This window comes from Leptodactylus fuscus, chromosome 11, assembly GCF_031893055.1.
Source record: "Leptodactylus fuscus isolate aLepFus1 chromosome 11, aLepFus1.hap2, whole genome shotgun sequence".
Taxonomy (NCBI): Eukaryota; Metazoa; Chordata; class Amphibia; order Anura; family Leptodactylidae; genus Leptodactylus; species Leptodactylus fuscus.
Genome location: NC_134275.1, coordinates 45,162,985 through 45,186,176, shown reverse-complemented (window position 1 = coordinate 45,186,176; position 23,192 = coordinate 45,162,985). Strand labels below are relative to the sequence as shown.

Here is a 23,192-nt window from a genome sequence, read left to right as displayed (position 1 = left end):
CGCACGCGTGTGACTTAAATAGAAACCGCCAACGATGGAGGCGGTGAATAAGCAGGAGGAGGGCTTGGAGGCAGCGGTGGGCTCCAGAAGGTATGACACAAGGGAGTGCACGGAATGCCCACCGTACACGGTGGAGCTGATTTGCATATCAATTTCTACGGTAATTAACAAAAACAGGGGGGAGGGGTGTCTTTCTATAAATGATTAGCAGCACCTAAAGGCTATTCAGGCATATCTTTAGCTAAAAAAAAAATATGAAAATCTACTAATAGAGCTCCTTTAAAGTGTGTGCATGCGTGCAGCAACTGTCCATCGTCCAGCAAATATTGTACACAGACCTAGTTCTCTAGAATAGGACCCGTGCCCGATATCTGCTGACAATAACTGTACAACCTACTGGGCACTGACATCTTTCCATGCTGAATCAAGTGAAAGAGTCCTGGATCAGAAAAGTAGAACTATGGCCAGCATTAAAATAATCAGTACTAAATATCTCACCTACATATCACAAAAATCATATTTAAGTAAACCCAAATAGGAAACCTTGTATTTCTAATTTTTGGTACATTCCCAGTTTGTCTAAAATCTGAACATACTTTTAAAGGTAGTTTGTCATTGGTAAAACTCATTTTTAAGTAAACACATTTCTAAATAGCTTTTAAAACGGCTTTTTGTGTAGTTCGCTGGAGAACTGAGAATACTGAACAATATGCTCAGTTCTATAGCAAACGACACCAGAATGGCGCTCGGACACGCGTAGTACCAATGCAGTACAAATGCAGGAGTGTGATCTGGGCGAACGAACATCCAGGGAGGGCAGACGAAGCACAAGCAGTGGAGGGTCATGATCAAGAGGTATGATGTGGAAAGGGGGGTGGAGGTGCTTGGAGGCCCTGAAGAATGCCCAGGATGCTCCGTGGTGTTGATTCGCCTAAACATTTATAATGAAATGGTGAGGTGCCTTAAAAATTAAAAGGCAGCAGTAGAATAGTCTTTTTAAAGACTATTCAGAAATGTGTTTACTTAAAAATGAGTTTTACCAATGAGAGACTCCCTTTAAATTTAGACAATAATGCCATATCAGTAGGTACTATGAAACCTGCCCCCACCAAAACTGTGGCTGCTGTGAATATAAAGGGTGACAGAGCCTGCATATCTCTTATCTCAATCCATTCACGTATGTGGGCGTTCGGAGCACAACAGATCTGACACTACTTGGCAGAACATCTGAACTGTAGCTAAGGCTTGGCAATTCATCACAAAATAACCAAAATACAGCTCAATATACCAACATGGTGGAATAACAGTGTGTAACCGCTGGCAACCAGTATATAAGATGGAGGGTGTAATATACATATATATATCGCAACAATCCTCCTTCACTCTTTTACCACATATTTCTGGTGTGCTGCGTTTGTTTTTTATATATAAAATTTTACACACAAACGTACATAAGATCCGTCTGTAGATAGCATTTACACATACATGAGCAAGCTGCCTGATGTAATATATACTGGCTTATATTTATAGGGCTAATTAATAGTAATAAATAATAATGTATACCATATGTCATACCATGTATCCAGAGCCTTAACACCCTGCCCTTCAGTTCGTGTAGGTCTGGGGTGGTACAGTATGGTCTGACTGTACACATGTTCTTTCCTTATACTGTAGTATATACTGTATTCAGAGCTGTACACATGGCTGCCCTTTTAAACTATAAGGGTAGCCATGTCTACTGCTGTATCCAGTATATACTGGGAGGCCAGCGCTGTATATGCTTTTTATTGTTTAATGTACTGTACTCTTAGAATACCCTGTATTGAAAGTTGTACATTTAAAAAGGGGCACATCTAAAAATAATTCAAGGTAAAACGTTCTAATAATTGATTTATGTCAGAACTGCCCAGCACTATATGTAGCACTAGCACTGCTATCTGCAGTCTATTGCCTCATCAGTCCAAGATGTCACCAGGAAGCTAATGTCACCAGGAAGCTGAATAAGTAATACCAAAACTAAAACAAGTCATCACGTCCAGATTACATCATTGTGTATTTACATACAAAGAGAAGAGTAAAAGGTTAAAAAACAAAAACCTGTTAATATAAGAGTATTCAGAATAATCTAAAAATAAAAATAAAAAAAATCATCCAATATTTCATTACACAGAAAGGGACAGAAACAGTGCGAACCTGCTGGACAGCAGCACCTGGTGCCCATTTCATTATGTTCCCACAGACTGAATGGTGGACAGAAGAAAATTCAAGTATAATAAACTAATCGAGTATTAAGCAGGGTCAGAACCATTGTGGCACATGAGGAACCAGGTACTGCCAGGAGAATGGTGGAGGCACAAAAAGCCCTGTTAATTAGAGATGAGCGAACACCAGAATAGCACGCTTCCATAGAAATGGGGGTTAAGCGGCCGGCTGCCGGGAAAAGTCTGCGTGCTGGCCGCTTCCATTCATTTCAATGTGAGTGTGCTATTCAAAACAGCTGTTTCGAATAGTGTTCGCTCATCTCTACTGTTAATTGTACATCAAGAGATAAAAACACATTACACATATAGCACCATGTTTTTTGGGAGGGGGGTGGGGGGTGAAGGACCGTCAAGTCAGAGCCCTTCCCTTAAAAGAATTCAATAAAAGCGATGTAAACACTCTACTCCTCCCTGGTAACAGTTATTCAAGTGCTGGTCCACAAAGAGTTAATCACAGTCATAAATGGTCAGAAGAGGTATTTGCGACACTTGGTCGAGCCACATTTACATTCTACCCTGATCCTTTTTTTGGGTGATCCAGTGAGGCCAGCCAGACCAAAATTCGAATCCATCTTTGTGCTTTCAACATCAACTGGATCCACTGTAAAAATAACAGAATGCTATTCAGTGATCAGACAAACATCAGAATGGGGTGGACTATAATACTAGATCTAGAATATTTCAGTGTTTGGAGCTGTGTAAGGAGCTTAGTTTTGAGGGACAATATGTAGTAGAAGCAAAAAACAAAACAAAACACCCATTTTGATTTTTTCTTTCCTGCGACGGTGTTACCATATGGGACAAACCTGTTCATATTTTAATAGTTAGCTCATTTTCAGACTTGGGGGTATGTTCATAAGGCAAACTTGGCACTGAAAATGAGGCAGATTTTGTCTCAAAATCAGGTCCAAATTCTGCCTGATACCATTTCATCTTCATTTCAATTGGAGTCAGAAGCCGATTTTTCCAGGTAACAAAAATTTCGGCCATTCTTAATCTTCAGGCAGAGTTCGTCTCATAACTCTCATTGAAGTGAATGGGAGGCAGAAAATACTGTCTGGCATTTGTGGATTTTGACGTAGAATTTGGACAAGCGGAAAATTCCTGAAGCTTAATTTGCTAGGAAAAATTTCTCTGTGTGAATTACCTCTTAGGGATGCCTAATATATTTAGGTTTAATTTTATTTATTTATATTCATATGTGATCTACAGAAGGGAAGGGGGGGAGGGGCAGAGAGAGATTTAAACTTTCTTTTTAAAAAAAAAAACAAAAAAAACTCCCCTAGGGGCCTTGAACATGTGACAACAATACTAAATATTGCCATCTATGGCAGATTCCCTATTTAACTATTGAAGCCTACTGTCAGCAGACTGCAGTAGTTCTATTAAAATGGCAGGCCTAGGAGTCTTCAAAAGGCTACCAGCTGCCATGGTAACAGGACGTCTCCTGCAATCACGCAGATTGTAATATAGAAAGTGAAAGTAACATGGCATCTGAGTGGTTAAATGCCCCGGCTCTCTACTGTGTGAAACAGCACAGACCCGGTGGTTATTGTGTCTGCATTACACCAGATTCTATACTTAGTCACATCCACCATAGCATACATGTACATCCTAGTATACGTAGGTGTTATAGAGGTATGGCATCAAGGCATATGCACAGCCTTCACCTTTCAATTCTACAAGAATTAGCTTAACAAGCATGCTCAGATGTTTCCTTGACTCCCATAGAAGTGACTGGTAAGCCGTACATATTTGCATCCTCCTGTGGCTGGATGTGGCAGCTGTCTCACTCATGTTCTGGAGGGGTCCACACACCAGACATTTATAGCATATCCTGTGCATAAGATTGGAATCCTTTACAGCTGAGGCAACAGGTACCTGAAAAGTGCCTTACCATGCATGTTATAGTCAAAAGTAAGCTCCTCGCCAGTACGGATTGTTCGGGTAGAGAAAAATGCAATGCGAGGTAGTCGTTCATCCTGATTATCAATAAAGACGTTGTAGACCTGGAGGTTTGGTTTACACTGCATGAATAAAAAAGTGAAATAAAGACATTTGTGAATCCAAGCCCAGTGTTTTGAGAAGTGCACCCATCATTAGGACCTCCCAATGACACCATTCTGGGTACTTGCAGCTACACACTTCCATATTACTGTATGTGCCTCACACACAGATCAGCACCAAAATAGGGCTGAGTCTTGTTTTGCCATAAGATACACGGTTTTCACAGAACCATATGGAAAGATCAATGAAGCCTCAGTGTCGAATAGCCAACACCACCTCACATGATCACGTTTTCTTATATGCAAATCTAAAAGGAGTTACCTGGATGCTTCCAAATTGTGTGTGTGGGATAGGTTTAAAAAGGCCCCTAAATAACCTCTTGAAACCCTGTCTAACATACAGATAATACTTACACTATGGTTTACAAAGTGTGAGATATTTCCATAGCGGGCGGCATCCACAGTGTACACATCTTCCACGTAGTCCAGGTCAAACAGGTAGGTGGCCCCTTGCCGGTCATAGATTTGTCCTCTGCGTTCAGCCTCATCTGAGGTGATTATCTGTAAATCATTATCACAGCATTTATAACATAGTCCCCAGTTTCTCTTCACTCGTCTATCACCACTAAGAAGATATAAAATAATACTGTGATGTGATACTTAGGCTCGTGACGCATAGCTAAGCACACAAGGCCGATTCCCCACCTACCTGAAGTGGCCAATTGTCGCACCATCATGATAAAAACTGAGGTATCAACTACAATGTGTGTCCGTACCCTTAAGCCAGTCATACTCACCAGCTGCGATTGTTTTTAAAGGGAGTTTCTGATGACAGACTCTCTTAAAAAGGTGCCCATACACACTGTATTATGCTAGATTCTGCCGTGGTTATAACATTGGGATGTATGTAGATCTAACTGAGAAGATCAGATTGTCATTTTATTTTCTAGCAAAAAAAAAAAAAAGAGGGGGGCTAGAGGTTTGGCTTTAGTGATTTATAGACTCTACTCCCACTATCCCAAGAATAGCAACACTGAAAGCATACAGTAGTCCACAGGATTTCAGATAACCAATATACATCAGTAACTATTACAATAACTATATAGAGAGGACACTGTGGCAGATATGGATAACATGACAATAAGGCATCCATTAGATCTTACCTCTCCAACATACTCCATAACAAAGCTGTTCTTGCGAATCTTCTCCAGAGTTCGGACCCCCCAGCCCCTTCCATCAGAGGTCCTGAAGATGCAAAATTTGTACTGAATTCCTTTCTGCACAATGCGATTTGGACAGGAGGGGCCACATCGACAAAGAGAGTTACATTCATAAATTGGAAAGCCAGGCTTGACTTTCACTTGTCCATATTCATTGTAGGCAAATTTGTGCTGAAATCCACCTGGGCAGCAGCCTTGCTCATCTGTAAAACAGTCTCGGCACTTGCATCCAACAGCTGACTGGGTAATGCTTACACCTTCCCCCACTTTGTATTCATTAATGTACATGAAGTCTTTTGGGGGCCCCTCCAGATCCACTTCATTCTCTACTAATATGAGACCTGGATGGGCACGTTTGGCATTCAGTTGTTGCTCCCACAAACGAAGCCGCTGTCTCTGTTTGGCCTTTAAAACTACGTGGTGAGAGAGACTGGAGTCAAGCCTACGTGGGCACCGTGCAATGGCCTTTTTACTCGTAGTGTTCCCTGCAGCCTTTGCCCGTCGGAGAAGTTCTCTTCCTATATCACGGTGAAACTGCTTTAGGAGGTTAAAGCACTTGAGGTGATGACGGGGTTCCCATGAACACTCAGAATCTGGATATCCCTTCCACTTCACAAGATATAACTCTTCCTCCTAAAAGGACAAGACGTCACCATCAGATAATTGGTCACAGCTAAAACCAGACTGCAAGGAGGACTTTTCTCACTTTGTAAACGACTAACACCCGATGGATCCCATTATACTCAATCAGGTCCACCAATGTCCGCGCGTAACCTCTGTTTTAGCTGTCCACCACTAGGATCAGGCATGTTGAAAATCAGCGTGTCGGCACATGCCTATAGACATAGGAGGTTTGGTCAGACTTGCCAAAGTCAGCAGCTTTGGTTGAGGTTTGTCAATGTGTATGGCCACCGGGAGTTAGGTTGTGCTTCTGTATTTAAAGGGGTTTTCTGGGCTTTATCCATTGTTAAGATCATCAATTAAAGATATGTGCTGTCCCTGGTGTCAGCCCCCCCCCCCCCCATTAAAACAATCAAATATACTATTATTCATTTATTATATACGTCACCTGTACTCTTTTGTAGTCACACAGATATTCCACCTCAAAGTTGCAGATATTCTTCCGGTTCACCCCAAGGGGTGAACAACATACATGTTCGACCTTACAAAGTTCCTGGAGGTGAGATTCAGAGGAGAGACACTGCACTGAACAATCTGCAAAACAAAACATTGAATGGTGACCATGTTACAAAGAATAGATGGGATAAATACAGCTAGGAATTTACCTACTTCTCTAGCACTCTCCATGGGGACAGACCATTGGCTCCATACAATAAATGCTAATCATAAGCTATCTACATAATCATCACATAAACTAGAATGACTCCTGGGGTTATTTATGCAGGTGAAACGCCTGATCATTTGCCATAGGGGATATATGCCAGGTTAGGGAAGACCTTTTTAATTTAAGACTCTACGACACCATTCCCATCTTCTGAACGCAGCAGTATATTTAGTGAAACCTGTCAGTCATTTGATTAGATATGAGTTGTGACCACCTCAGGACGTCCTCTACCAGGGAGAAGGGAGTCCCAATGCCAAGGTTTCTATTGCATATTTTTATCACATACTGCCCTATACTATGAAATTCTGCCAACAAGACAACAAGTGTACAGTATGCAGAAGGGATCTCAAGACAACCAAGTGGATATTTAAGGCCACAATCATGAGCCCTGTATGAAGCAGTGCGGCTGTATGTACAACCATATCCTTTAGGGTGTATTCACATGATGCAGCCGATATCTGGCAACTCACTGTAAAATTGTGCACAGTTTCTGTGCTAGCTGCAATGCTACAGTATTTTGCTGTTAATGTGCAAGTATTTTTGGAGGTTTTCAGACAGCACAACCATATTGTGTGAACACACACGTAAGGCAATGATCTGCATCTTACGCTTCCCTGAGTGTTGAGAACCTACAGTACACTGCAGGAATTGTCACAGGTCTCCTAAAAAGCAAAAAATGTGCAGCATGCAGTGGCAGGCTATGCTATAAAGAACCACAGCGCAGGTTTTAGTAAGATCTCAGCCACTACGCTAGTACTTTACTACGCAGCGGTTTATCTTCTGCTTGTACACCACAAGCAAGACAAAGCCCTAGCAATGGACAAACCCCTTGATTCCAGGTAGTGTCCCCAACAGGAGATGTCGGGGGAAAGGGGGGGGGGGGATTTCAGTGTTTTGTTCTCAAGACACACCAGTCACCCTCAGAGCTGTCTGCCAGTGTTATTCCCATCATCCCACAGATAATACATGAACACTCAGCTGAACATGCACGTGTATGAAGGAAGGTGTGTGTTTGGTCAAACATATTATACACTAAGACTCACTTTAGCGTCTGGAGATTTCTTGCATGCTGGGTTATACAGCACTGCTCTAGTATAAGGAAGCTGGTTTGGGGTTTGCCCCAGGAAGCGAGATTCTGTAATTCTATAGCCATTTCTCATAAGTATTACAGGTATATCCTCTATTTCCTTGGTGGCGAACCTATGGCACGTGTGACAGAGGTGGCACTCAGAGCCCTCTCTGTGGAACGGATTATACTGTGTGGGGGCCCTTCACTATTGTGATCACACAGTATCCGTTTTATAGCAGATGTGATATTATTGTATAGGCTGGAATAACATTGCACAGTCACTATAAAATACATCCTGTGCAATGTAAATAGGGAACATTAATTGTTCAAAATTCTAATTTTTTTTATGTTTGCTCCCAGAGGTGGCACTCAAAGCCCTCTCTGTGGGCACCCATCTGTGGAGCAGATTATACTGCGTGGGGGCCACTGTGGAGCAGATTGTACTGTGTGGGGATCACTATGGAGGAGATTGTACTGAGTGAGGACCCTTTACTATTTATATCACACAGTATCTGTTCTATAGCAGACATGTGATATTATTACAGGTCATAATAACATTGCACGGTCCTATAAAACAGATCTGTACAATGTAAATAGTAAACATTAATTGTTCAAAATTATACCAAATGCAGTACAAAGTTGTTTGTATAATGCAAATTCTGTAAAGCCCCATTCACACGACCATATTTTGCAGGTCCGTAATTGTCCAGTGTTGGAGGTGAAATAGTCGTGTTACAGGATGTAACTCAGGATCAGTACAGGATAAGTAATGTAATGTATGTACACAGTGACTGCACCAGCAGAATAGTGAGTGCAGCTCTGCAGTATAATACAGGATGTAACTCAGGATCAGTACAGGATAAGTAATGTAATGTATGTACACAGTGACTGCACCAGCAGAATAGTGAGTGCAGCTCTGGAGTATACTACAGGATGTAACTCAGGATCAGTACAGGATAAGTAATGTAATGTATGTACACAGTGACTGCACCAGCAGAATAGTGAGTGCAGCTCTGGAGTATAATACAGGATGTAACTCAGGATCAGTACAGGATAAGTAATGTATGTACACAGTGACTGCACCAGCAGAATAGTGAGTGCAGCTCTGGAGTATAATGCAGGATGTAACTCAGGATCAGTACAGGATAAGTAATTTAATGTATATACACAGTGACTGTACCAGGAGCAGAATAGTGAGCGCAGCTCTGGAGTATAATACAGGATGTAACTCAGGATCAGTACAGGATAAGTAATGTAATGTATGTACACAGTGACTGAACCAGCAGAATAGTGAGTGCAGCTCTGGAATATAATACAGGATGTAACTCAGGATCAGTACAGGATAAGTAATGTAATGTATGTACACAGTGACTGCACCAGCAGAATAGTGAGTGCAGCTCTGGAGTATACTACAGGATGTAACTCAGGATCAGTACAGGATAAGTAATGTAATGTATGTACACAGTGACTGCACCAGCAGAATAGTGAGCACAGCTCTGGAGTATAATACAGGATATAACTCAGGTACACAGTGACTGCACCAGGATATATCGACAGAATAAAATACAGCAGTATCACTGACCATATACCCCCGAACACCCAGTATATATAGATAATGACGGCTATATACTACTAGGACATGCTCATGTCACTCACTATACTGACTTCCCCTCACCCTCAGAAGCAGCCGCTGCTGTTCCCCTTACTCCTATCACCCTGACCCTCCACAGACAGCTGTCATCCCCTGTGAGCTCCTCCCTCACTCCATTCAGTCTCTCACCCGGCTCGGTTCACTCACCACGCACAGCGTTTAAATTCTCCGCCATGTTGCGCGGGATAGGCACAGAACTCACTATTACAGTCTTTATCCTGATTGGCCAGACAGAACCGGCGCGGGCAGCATGGCGAGGCAAGGATTGGCTGAGAGCTGAGTGACGTCAGCTGCGAGGTTGGCACCTAAAATTGCGCGCCATTTCACACAGCGCGGGGTAGTGGATGAGTGTCATAGGATTTCACCAGAAGAGCTCGGATTGCAGCACGTCTGTAGAGGAGGTCATTTTAATGTGGCTCTTAGCGTTGTTCTAAATAGGGCATGGTCTACAATATCATGGCCGCTGCTGAAGACAATTGTGTTAGTCGACTGTATACGAGTCTGTTTTCTAGTACAGCAAATGTGAAGTGAATTCACAGATTTCTATCCCAGATATTAGTTTGTTACGGCTGACAGTCTGTGAGAGTTTTACTGACGGCTAAAAATAGGAAATTCAGTAAGTGGTTTTATCGCCTTGATGGTAACTTGTCACTGGAAGACTGTTAACCCCTTACTGTCCACAAAGAGTTCGCCCAAATAAGTATTTATGTTACTTTTATTTTACTATTGGTGCAAAGTGTTGTGGTAAAACACCAGGCCGCACCATGAGTTAAAATTATTAGCAGATTTTACAATGCTTATGTCAAAGAAACTGCTGCAGGGGCTTTGTAAATATCGGATCGGGCGAAAATTCCAAATTTATCAGCGTATTTATAAGGGCTCGTTCACATCTGCGCCCAGTCTCTGTTCTGCAGGTTTCCGTTTCCTGCACAAAACTGAGGCAGGAGACGGAAACCTGCAGGACTCTTTCATACCCATTCATTTGAATGGGGTTGAAAGATGTCCGGCGGTGAGCACCGGGGAGCGTTTTATGCTCTCCGCTGCAAAACCTTTTTTTTTTTAAATCGGACACAGAGTCGGACATGCAGTATTCTGTGTCTGGTTTAAAAAAACGGTTTCGCAGTGGAGAGCATAAGACGCTCACCAGCACACACGGCCGGACCAGGTCTGACAGGTTTCCGTCTTCTGCATGCAGAAGACAGAAAGTTCGGAACGGACTCCGGGCGCTAGAGGGAACCCAGCGTCAGCTTCACAGCTGGAATATTTTGCTACCGTATTTTTAAGGTGCCAGGAATGATGCTAGGGTGTATAGCCCACCCTTCTAAGGGAAGGGTCTGTTCACATAGAGCTTTTTTGCAGGCTGATTTTGACACGGAATCCGTTTCAAAATCCGCCTGCAAAAATGTCTCCCATTCTTTTTAATGAAAGTTACTAGCATTTTTTTCCCGTTAGCAATTTAAAATTTTTTTTTTTTTTTTTAAACTAGCGGGAAAAAGAAGTAGCAGGCCCTATCTTCACTCGAATTCCACGGTTGACCGCAGCATCCACATGTTGAGACTCTCTCCTGATCAGGCCCATTTATTTGGGCCTAATCAGGAGCGGGATGCCAATACAATACATCCGCATCTTGTTGCGGCTAGCTGCGTGGAAAAGACAGTTTCCGCCGTGTCACTTTTCCCACACATACGCGTGTATCACATTGAAAGCAATAGGGAAAAAAGCAGCCCATTCATTTCTATGGGGAGCACACGTATGCCGGCTCCCATAGAAAGCAATGGGATCTGTTTTAACGCCGCTGATGCGGAACAAGTTACACGTTCAGAATCAGTGAGCGTACACTCAGTGTGAATTCACCCTAAGGCTGATTCCAGATGGTTATTTGGTCTGGAATTTGAAATGGAGGCCTCCTCAGATTCCGGATCAAAAAAATGGTAGCCATGACTGGATGGCGGTGTAGTGCAGAATCAGCGAGCGTATACTCCATGTGAAGGGCCCCTAACAGTGGGAGATATGGTTGTTGAAATTAACGGCACCGATATCTCCAGCACTGGGGTATGTACCGGGAAAACTTTCTAGCAGTATATAATACCACTAGAGATGAGCGAGTACTATTCGAAACGGAAGTTTCAAATAGCACGCTCCCATAGGAATAAATGGATTTACACCGGCACGCAGCTGGGGCCGGCGTCCTGCCACTTAACGCCCTGCCGGCCGCTCCCATTCATTCCTATGGGAACGTGCTATTCGAAACTACCGTTTCGAATAGTACTCGCTCATCTCTAAATACCACACATTGATGATTACATTATTGGTCCACTTTAAAGGGATTCTACCATTAAAAACTTTTTTTTTCTCGTTGACACGACGGACTAGCCTTTTGTATGTGAATCGCCTCAGTAGTTTTTGAATTAGACTGTTTTTATTCATATGCTAATTAACCTTCAGCGAGCACACTCTATGCTGTGTGTGTGTGAGAGCAGGGAGATGAGTCGTCAGCAGCGGTTTGTACTGTACACATAGCAGACAGTGCTCACTGAGACTTCCGATGATCGCTGGTGGCTAATTAGCATATGGGTAAAAGCATGCTCATTCAAAAACTACTGAGCGGATTTACATACAAAAGGAATGTGTGTAGTAGCCTTTCTAAAGGCTATGCAAGTATGTGCTTAGTTAAAAATGACTTTTCACAATGATAGAGCCCCTTCAAAAAAGCCTCACTAAAACCTGCAAGTGTGCAGGCCCCCATAGTGTTTGTTCACATGACCAGTGGCTCACCCAAGGAGTGAACCAACAGGTCTAGACCCTCCTCCTCATGAAAATATTCTTATTATTCTGCTAAATTGTTGTCTTATGTAGCATTGTATTTGTCAGTAGTTTTAGGTTAAGGCAACACTGCAATTGTGGCTGTGACTTCTGTTGCACGACCAAGGATTACTAGATCGTCTTGTGGCTTCTTCTCTTATGTTAGAGAATAGAATTGCATTGGAACCCCACGAGTGCCTCGAGATTATAATGCCAAAGTCATAGCGGCTAACAATCGCTATCCATCCCCAGCCTTACTGTTATGGCTGATGTTAGGGCCATTGTTATAGAGGCCCTGTTATTAGGATCTAGTGTCTCTTATGGGTAGCAGTCACTGTTATTAGGGCATTGTGGCTGACACTCTTGATGAGTTGTGTGACTACTATAGTGTAACACGCTGTACCTAATAAAGATTTCCTACAAGGCTTTAAAGAGGACCTTTCATCACTTTGGGCACATGCGGTTTTATATACCACTAGAAAGCCGAAAGTGCGCTGAATTCAGCACACTATCGGCTTTCACGATCTGTGCCCCAGGTGAAGAACTATCGTTGCCTGGTACCGTAGCTCTTCACAGTCAGAAGGGCGTTTCTGACAGGCTACTGTGAGGAAGGGCGTTCCTAACTGACTGTCAGAAACGCCCTTCTGACGGTGAAGAGCTGCGGTATCGGCACTGATAGCTCTTCACCGGGGGCACAGATCGTGAAAGCTGACAGTGTGCTGAATTCAGCGCACTGTCTGCTTTCTAGAGGTATATAAAACCGCATGTGCCCCAAGTGATGAAAGGTCCTCTTTAAGTACTCTGACTCCTATAATCCCTCTCCATTGTCCCTCAAAGAGCAGCCATGTTAGAAAGCCAAATTACCTCATAGAATTCTGTTATGGGGTGTTATGGCTGTCGTAATGGGGGAACTAGACAAAGAAATACAAAAGCATAATTAGTGGCAGTTCACACTTCAGATTCCTCTTCCTACTCAGCCCTTTGGCTTTCCATGGCAGCTTTCATTCATTTATTAGCCCCAGATGAATGGGGGTCTGATAAATGGAGTGGCTTGAGCTGGACACACTAAACAATGTCCTGCAGATGTCAGAGGAACCAAATATTTACCATTTTTGATTTCATCATGTTGTATTACCCTTCTGGATAGGCTGCTGCCAGACCATTCTAATTCAGCATATCTCCCTCTTCCTAACATACAGGGAACAGAGCTAAACATATGGGTGGATGACTATAGTTGTGTTTTCATTGTTTTTCCCGGTAATAGTATATTCAGTACTAGCCTCTGCTCGCAACTTCATCTGCATGTTGTTGGCGTCGATGACCTGCCTATATTCAACAAATTGCTGCTGTTGATAGTTCGCCTGCTCCAGCGTTTCGGCAGCTCTCAAGCTGTCCTGCTACTGAACTTGTTCCTCACACTGTGCCTGTGATTGTTCTGGCATCTCAGCAGCTGGCTGGGACGCCATATAATGAGCGTGTTGTTGGCATTGATGATCCGCCTGCTCTGGCGTTTCGGCAGCTGTCAAGCTGGCCTGCCGCTGAACTTATTCCTCGAACCATGTCTGTGATTGTATTGGAATCTTAGCAGCCCACTGGGATGCCAGATAATGAGTGTGTTGTTGGTGTCGATGATCCCCCTTAGCTCCGCTTGAAGAGTACTCTGCTGACTTCTAGCTACCTCCATAGCTCTCGTTGTTTTAGAAAAAATTTGTGAAAAATTTTGTGAAAAATTTGATTTTCTTTTTCCAGTCAGGGTTTTAGGGAACAAATTTCCCAAACTTGAAACCAGGATGCGCGCTCACTCGGTGGACATAAAGTTCGGTACACAGGAAACACGTTTCAAGGTATAGGTGTTCTATAAACACCACCTCTTCATCAGATCTGAAAGTATCATGACTATCATGTGTCCCTTTCAGATTTGATGAAGAGGTAGTGTTTATAGAATAGTACGGTGGATGTCGGGAAGGGGTTAAAGGCGTTTTCCCATTCACTGTGTCAGCACTGCCAGGAATAGATCAGATAATATGCAAACGCATGCACACAATGGACTCGGGGTTAGTTGTGTGTTTACATAAAGAGATAACAGACCTGGCTTTATCAGAACCTGAGATAAGCTGCTGCCAAGAGCAGTTTAATATAGTTAATATAGTATGTGAACATAAATTCATAACAGTCGTGAAGCCATGTCATTTACCAAGATGAAAAGTAACCTATGTGTTAATGGAGGTTCTAAACTATCCAAATTGCCAAATTTCATCCAAATCAATTCAGCTGTTTTTGTGTGAAAGAGTAACAAACACAAACTTTCACATTTAGAATATTAGTAAGATAAGATAAGAAGATTATCAAACAGTTCATGATACAATGCCTGATATTTTGGCTGAATTGCCTTCTGACCAGAGGTATCCCATTATTTGTACCTCTAGTTTAGAAGCCTTCACATGAAATGTTAGAGATTTGTAGAAAAGGCTTTTTCCAAGTATTATGTCACAAAATTGATCAATTGTATGAATCATTGACGCCTTAATGCTACATGATAGATATTTCCATCCTGAGCCAGTGTCAGGTAGTGCTCTATGATGTCACGCAGATCATGTGAGTAATGTCAGTGCACTTGGTTGGTACATGTAGCCAGGTTCCTGCTGTGACTGCCAGGAGATAGGTAACTCTAATTCCCAGGAGTTTAACTCCTCAGATGTTACATTTATTAGTGATAAATGCATCTAAGCCGTATTGAATCATATAAGTATAGACTGAGTGTATTGTTACCTCAAACCACATTAGGCTCAGAGACAAGAAATTGTGATTTAAAGTGAGTTTTATTTGAGAATACTTCACATTTACATTGCAAGTCTATAACAATCAAGGTCCAAACCTTGTTCACTCACACACATTTATTTTGGCAAACATATTCTGCAGCACTGTAAATTGTTATCCGTCACATTGCTGTAAAGTGCTAGCACATATAACCCATTCTGCAGCATTGTACATTGCCATCAGTCACATCATTTCCTGTCCTGATTAGGGCTCACAATCTAAGCTCCTAAATACAGTTCGCCCATGAGATGCTAAAGCACAGAGTCCTCACCGGGTCTAGGGTCAGGGAAATCACCATTCTTCTAGACTTTCAAGTCGTGAAAGAGTCCAAACTGCATATAAAGCATCTCAGGGGGCCCATTCTAATGAAGACAATGTCCTCCACCCGTTTCCAAAACATTGAGGGGGCACTCAAAGAAAGGGGTAGTCGAGCTGAAGCCTCAGACGGTTGTCCTCATCCTGCATTTTTTAATTTTTAATATTTCCCTGATATCTGAAAAAAATTTATATGTTAAACAGTCCAATTTTTTTGTTTTTTTACAGGGCTAACTCAAGATAAAGGGATCCTATAATTCAAACTCATTTTTTTCTCACTAACACGTCGGAGTAGCCTTAAGAAAGACTATTCTTCTCCTACCTTTCCATGTTTTCTCCGTGCCACCGTTCGCTTGAAATCCTGTTGTTTTGTCGGCATGCAAATGAGTTCTCTCGCAGGATTGGGGGCGTCCCCAATGCTGCGAGAGAACTCTCTCCAGCGCCACCTCCATCTTCTTCGGCAACGGCCTTTTCATGCATCTTCTTCCGACGCACGGGGGGGGGGGTGTCAAAATTCAAAACGCGCGCAAGTCGACTGCGCCAGCGGGCCTCAGGCAGAGCGGACTTCACATGCGGGCGGCCATTTTTTTGTGGCCGCTTACGCGAACATGCGCAGTATGCTTCTGTAGTTCTATGGCCGCCCGCATGTGAAGTCAGCTCTGCCTGAGGCCCGCTGGCAGAGCAAACTTGCGCATCCGTTGAATTTTCATCCCCCGCGCGCCGGAAGAAGATGGATGTGGCGCTGGAGAGTTCTCTCGCAGCATTGGGGACACCCCCAGTGCTGTTTGAGCGCTGAGGCCTGCACCCAGTTCGGCAAAAGAACTCATTTGCATACCTGTGAAAACTGGGATTTCTACAGAATGGTGGCGCGGAGAAGACATCGAAAGGTAGGAGACGAATAGCCTTTCTTCAGGCTATTCCTACATGTTAGGGACAAAAAAAATTTGATTTTAATGATAGAATCCCTTTAACCCCTTCCCGACATGCGCCGTAATAGTACGGCGCGTGTCGGGTCTGTAACTATGGCGACCGCCCGGGAGCCGGGCGGCCGTCATAGCCGCCGGGTGTCTACTGCTTTAAGCAGTAGACAACCGGCTCTAATGCCTCCGATCGGTCCCCGGACCGATCGGAGGCATTAACCCCTCCGGCGCTGCTGTCAAAGGCGCTGGAAGCGCCATTTTCCCGGCGGCGCCTGGGCGCCGCCATTTTGGCAGGGATCGCCGGCTCCTGGAGCATGCTCCAGGGCCGACGTCATGTTGCCATGACAGCCGGGAGCCTTGTTAAAGGCTCCCAGCCGGTCTGCAAATTCTCTCTTTTGCAGGCTGGTGTATGCAGCCTGCAAAAGAGATGATGATTTTTTGCAATGCATTGCAATGCATTAGCATTGTAATGCATTGCATTAGTGATCAGACCCCCTGGGGTTCAACACCCCTAGAGGGTCTAATAAATGCAAAAAAAAAAAAAAGTAAAAAAAAAATATAAAAAGTATTAAAAGTTCAAATCACCCCCCTTTCCCTAGAACAAATATAAAAGTAGTTAAAAACTGTGAAACACATACATGTTAGGTATCCCCGCGTCCGAAATCGCCCGCTCTACAAATCTATAAAAATATTTTTCCTGTTCGGTAAACGCTGTAGCAGGAAAAATAGTCAAAAGTGCCAAACCGCCTTTTTTTCACTGTTTTGATTCTGATAAAAATTTGAATAAAAAGTGATCAAAGCAATAACATTTCCCGAAAATGGTAGAACTAAAAAGTACACCCGGCCCCGCAAAAAAAGACGCCCTATGCATCCCCGTACACCTATGTATAAAAAAGTTACGGCCGTCGGAATATGTCGACTTTTAGAAAAAAAATTTTTTAACACCGTTTTGGAATTTTTTTTAGGGGTCAAAATGTAAATAAAACCATATAAATTTGGTATCCCTGGAACCGTACCGAAACACAGAATACAGGGGACATGTCATTTTGGCTGCACAGTGAACGCCGTAAAACCAAAGCCCGTAAGAAAGTCGCAGAAATGCATTTTTTCTTCAAATCCACCCCATTCTGAATTTTTTCCTGCTTCCCAGTACATTATATAGAATAATTAATGGTAGCATCATCAAGAAAAATTTGTCCCGCAAAAATTAAGACCTCATATGGCTCTGGGAGCGGAGAAATAAAAAAGTTATGGGGTTTAGAAGGAGGGGAGTCAAAAACGAAAATCAAAAAATGCCATCGGCGGGAAGGGGTTAAATACAAATTGCTGTAAAGTGCTAGCACATATAGCCCATTCTGCAGCATTGTACATTGCCATCAGTCACATCATTTCCTGTTCTCATTAGGGCTCACAATCTAAACTCCTAAATACAGTTTGCCCATGAGATGCTAAAGCACAGAGTCCTCACCGGGTCTAGGGTCAGGGAAATCACCATTCCTCTAGACTTTCAAGTCGTGGAAGAGTCCAAACTGCATATGAAGCACCTCAGGGGGCCCATTCTAATGAAGACAATGTCCTCCACCCATTTCCAAAACATTGAGGGGGCACTCAAAGAAAGGGGTAGTTGAGCCAAAGCCTCAGACGGTTGTCCTCATCCTGTATTTTTAAAAAAACTCTTTTGTAATTTTTAAGTTATCCTGTAAAAAGAAAGAATGTTTTTGAATCCTATAACTGCTAAACATGAATGTCCATGAATTGTTGTCTCCAGTGTGGTTTCAGTGGCATGATATCACTTACATACGACTATCCTTGGGAATTATAAACTTCCTGCCGTAACATTAACAGAAATCGTCCTTAGAACTGTAGATGAAAGCTACATGACTGCACATGTCTATTGGGATTAGTTATCCCCACATCACTTAAAGCGGACCTTTCACGTCCTCAGGCACATGCACATGTGCTGAATTCAGCGCACTATCAGCTTTCCTGTTCTGTGCCCCCGCTGAAAAGCTATCGGTGCCGGTACCATAGCTCTTCACTGTCAGAAAAGCGTTTCTGACAGTCTGTCAGGAACCCCCCTCCTCACAGTAGCATCTATTGCGCTGTACTGTGAGAGGGGGAGCGTTCCTTACCGCCCAGCGATGACGCTGAGCGGTGAGGATAGTATAGTATTCGTCCATAGCCTAGTACTGGGGGAGTCATCGCCGGGCGGTAGGGAACACTCCCCCTCTGACAGTACCGCGCAATAGACACTACTGTGAGGAGGGACGTTCCTGACAGACTGTCATAAGAGTACCGATAGCTCTTCGCCGGGGGCACAGAACGTGAAAGCCGATAGAGCGCTGAATTCAGCTTTCTAGCGGAGCATAAAACCACATGTGCCCCAGGAGGTGAAAGGTCCTTTTTAATGGGAACCTGTCCCCTGTATTCTCTGTAATAACTCCCACTACTAGGCTAGACTGCTCTTTTGTTCATTCCTAATTATGTCATTGTCTAAGTCAAGTAGTAAAGACTTAGCCAAAAAATTACTTGTATTGAATATGATAAATACCCCATTGGGGCGAGTCCACAGCATCAAACAGTCATGGCGTCAGAGCTAGACATGAGCGAATATCATGCGATTTGGTTTGTAGAGAGTTCCTCAACTCAAGCAAAAGGTTTGTTTTGGGCCAAATAAATAACTGTGGTCTAAATGAAATGTTCCCTGAAAAGTTGTTTATTATATTCTGGGGTCTCCTGAGGCCTAGTTTATATCTGCATTCGGTATTCCATTTGGGAAGTCCACTTGGGGATCCCCATCCCCCCCCCGAACGAAATACTGAACGCATTAAAAAGCGGTTAGCAGAGAAACCACATGGACCCCATAGACTGTAATGGGGTCTGTGTGTTTTCCGTGCGGTGTCCGCATGAATCATGTGGAGGGAAAGTGTTGCTTGCATTACGGTCTATGGGGTCCGTGTGGTTTCTCTGCTAACCGCTTTTTAATGCGTTTGGTATTCCGATCGGGGGGTCGCCAAGCAGATGTGAACCAGGCCTCAGTCCCTAAATTATAATATACTGAGGTTAGGGAAGAGTGTCATTACTATAAAAAAAAAAATAAAAAATAACTCACCTGTCCTGGGTGGAACTGTAGCCGTCACCAGTCCTCCAATCCCCTCATGAATAGTCAGAGCTTGAACCACACTCATTGTGACATGCGAGAGAAGCCGCAACATCCGAATTCTTGCCCATACGCAGTGAAGTCAGGTGTACTAGTGGGAGATTTCGGATGCTGCGCCTCTGAAGTGAGACCTTCTGTGCCATGTCAGTCATACAATAATGGACGGGATTAAAACTGTGATGCTGCAGCCCCGTCCCAAAGACGAAATGGGGCATTTGTATAATTAATAAAAGTGGGTAATAGCATTACTAAGAAGGTACTAAAGAGGATGTGTCGCCAAAATAAAAATAATATGAAGCGCATATTATTACTTTTAGGAGTTTTGGCATTTTTATTTTTGCACATTTCTGAAAATATTTAAAACGCTAACATAAATGTTCATATTTCCCATTGTCGGCCACTAGAGGGAAGCATCACGTGTGCAGTGTCAATGGACTACACAGTACACACATGATTTCTAGTTGGCTGTTGACATCATGTGTCTAGCAGATTGAGCTGTGTGTGCTTCTGTTGGCTGCAAACACAACTTAACTATACGCACAGCACATACACAGACTATACGCACAACACATACACAGATCAACTACAGGAAAGGTCACCAGTATCGGTGGGGAATCTGACACGGGGACCCCACTCTGATCAGATGATGCAGCTGTATACATGGTATCTGGCCAGTTGCAGCCCGGCTCCTCTACAAGTGAGTGGGAGCAGAGCTGCAATTCCCTGGGGTTACCGATGCCGAACCGTGCACTTTAGTGGTGGTGCTGGACTGAACTGCACATTCAATTGAATAGAGGTAGAGCTGCTCCAGCCTGTATACCATGTATACAGCTCCCTGCGTCCAGAGGCAGCCGGGTCAGCTGATTGGTGTGGAGTCAGACCCCTCGATCAGATACTGATGTCCTATCCTATGTACTGCTCATCAGCGTCCAATACACATGGCCGCTGAGACAGCCCATATAACACAGAACAGACACGAGGCTTCCTCTAGTGGCAAACAGTGGGAAACAGGAAAAAATTATATGTTTAGTTCCTGAAATGTAAAAATTTTTAATAAAATACCAAAAAATCCTCAATCTACATAAATAATAATGATAAATTTACATGAAGGAATAAAAGAATTCTTGTGATGACACATTCCCTTTAAGAGCTGTCTAACTGGGGGGTGGGCGTATACAATGCATAATACAGGGGACAGGTTCCCTTTAAGCCTATGACAACATTTTCCATCAACAATGAAGTTGCTTAGAAGTGTTGTCAGACAAGTCAGGTGCACATGTAGCAATAATGTACAGAATCTAATGCCAGCTGATACCGTAGAGCTAAACACCAGGAGACATGTGAGTTCTTCATGTGGTCGGAGGTCAAATCTAGTGCACGGCAGATGATCAGGGCTTCAGCTGTGCAGAGGTAGATTTGTTCTTTATCAGGATCAGCGCCATGTTTGCAGGTCTATAGTGGCCAAGTCTGGTGTACGGTGGATGATCAGGGCTGCAGCTGTGCGGAGGTAGAGTTCTTCTTTATCAGGATCAGCGCCATGTTTGCAGGTCTGTAGTGGCCAAGTCTGGTGTACGGTGGATGATCAGGGCTGCAGCTGTGCGGAGGTAGAGTTCTTCTTTATCAGGATCAGCGCCATGTTTGCAGGTCTCTGGTGAGGTGTGGATCTTAGTATGTGTGTGCAGCTTTCTTCTCATGGATCGTGCTATCGCTTCTTTCTCACTTCATGATCTGTCAATGAAACAGAAAGGAAAAACATCACCACAAAGTCTCCGGCCTCATTATTAGCGCAGGCGGACTACAATGCCCAGCAAATACTTCATTGTACAACAAAAAGACATGCACACATATAACATTACCAGGCCTATCCTGAGTGGTGACCTCTCATTTCTCCTACATTTAAAGGGATTGTGTCCCAGAACCCACTATATCAGCTGGACCCCACAGATAGATAGGTTAGGGCCCATTCCACTGAAATCTGTCATACATTGTACAGCGCTGCAGTACATGGTCTGCATTTGTACATTTGATCTTTTGGACAACTGTGCTCCTTCCTGACCCCATCGCCCCCTCTAATCATGTCAGTGCTAACCCATCACCCACCTTACAGGTATTATTACAATACCTTCATGTTGCCAGGGTCGTGTGCCCCTGTATTTGCTTGTCGCAAAGCTTCATTGTGGCAGCTATGTTGGTATTTTCTAGCAATGTGTTTTCTGACTCCTGTCCAGTTTCTCTCGGCAGAAAACGGAATCCCGAAAGCAGAGACGGGGCACAGGTGTTAACCCGCTCTAAGGATGGTCTTACACGACCGTAGTTTAAGTCCACAAATGGTCCGCAATTGAGGGTTTTCAATTGCGGACCATTTGTGGACACATTATAGTCAATGCGGCCTCGTACACCACCGGATATTTTATCCGTGGTGTGCCGGGCCGCAACCGAGGTCCGCACTTTTTGGAACATGTCCGCAATCGCCGCAATTCACGGCACTGCACGGACTCGCCCATAGAACTCTATGGGCGAGTGCGGCAGCTCACGGACATCTGCAGAGTGTAAGTTGATGATCAGCAACTTGCGGACTGCAAATGCATTACGGTCGTGTAAGACCAGCCTAAGGTGTACACTGATTCCCTCTATCAATATGGCTGCTGCTACCATGACAACCAGTGCAACACTGGCCACTCAGTTCTAAATATTGCCTAATCAGCCCTATGACTGTCCTGTTGGCTTCAGAATATTAGTAAAATAACCAGAATGGGGCATAGATATTGGGGGGGTTGCTGGACCTGTCCCCCGGATGATGGGTACCCAACAAGCCTTGGTGATGATGATGGTGATGATATTTAGCAGATACACTGCTAGTCACAGCAGGTACACTGCTAGTCACCTTGTCTCCTCCCACTTTTAGCCCCTCCCCTTTTGTATTTGGCCACCCTGAAGGAAACTCCAGTGTCAGATCTGAGCTCACCTTCATGTTGTCAGGCTTTGTGCTCCATGTTTTCCTCCTTACATCATACAGGTGCTGATTACAACAGACGGTAGCTGGAAATTATGTAATATGGAGTCTAACGGTTACTATAGAATGGGGGGGGAGGCGGGACTCGTGTCTAGAGACAGTACATGTCATAGCTGGCCATAGCAACCAATCAGATCACTGCTTTTTCCTGTACTGCAATAATGAAAGCTGTGAACTGATTGGCTAGAGAGAGCCCCAGTACTGTATATCTGCACTATAGACAATGGCTAATGTGCAGGGGCGGATTGGATAGATCTAGGGGCTGTCCCTAATCCAAATGTTCAGATCACGCAGCTCACGCCCCATGTTTACATTATATGCACTTTATTTGTCGGTCATAAAATCTGCCATCTTGTCCAGTTAAATCCCTGGCTCCCTATGCTGCCCCCTATATATGTTACACAGAATTGCCCTCAGTGTTCCCCCCCTTCCATGGAGCAGGGTCTGACAAGTCTGGTCTTCCTGCCCCAGATCAGCAGAATATTTTATTTTTGCCTTTGATCCTTACACCGTTTCCATAAGCAGTCAGGGATTGATGGCTGGCGTCAAAACCCAGAAATCCTGCCCCACCATTTACACTGAAAGCATGGTGAGGTCAGCGACTGGGCACGGG

At 43.8% G+C, this 23,192-nt stretch overlaps 1 protein-coding gene across 1 annotated transcript; it reads right to left on the bottom strand.

Annotated features, from left to right (window-relative positions):
• Positions 1-2,728: 2,728 nt before the first annotated feature.
• Positions 2,729-9,727, bottom strand: SUV39H1 (SUV39H1 histone lysine methyltransferase). Its single transcript, XM_075258856.1, has 6 exons — positions 9,700-9,727; positions 6,557-6,702; positions 5,431-6,120; positions 4,682-4,828; positions 4,159-4,288; positions 2,729-2,862 (listed from the first exon to the last, which is right to left on the bottom strand). The coding sequence occupies exons 1-6, from the start codon at positions 9,725-9,727 to the stop codon at positions 2,729-2,731; spliced, it is 1,275 nt and encodes a 424-aa protein (XP_075114957.1).
• Positions 9,728-23,192: the final 13,465 nt, after the last annotated feature.

Bases quoted from the DNA above. Each gene is read 5' to 3' on its own strand.
- SUV39H1 (XM_075258856.1), bottom strand. From the start codon at position 9,727: ATGGCGGAGAATTTAAACGCTGTGCGTG. The intron at 4,829-5,430 runs GTAAGATCTAAT...AATGATTTACAG, and splicing joins TTATGGAGTATGTTGGAGAG to ATAATCACCTCAGATGAGGC. The intron at 4,289-4,681 runs GTAAGTATTATC...TTATTCATGCAG, and splicing joins CACACTTTGTAAACCATAGT to TGTAAACCAAACCTCCAGGT.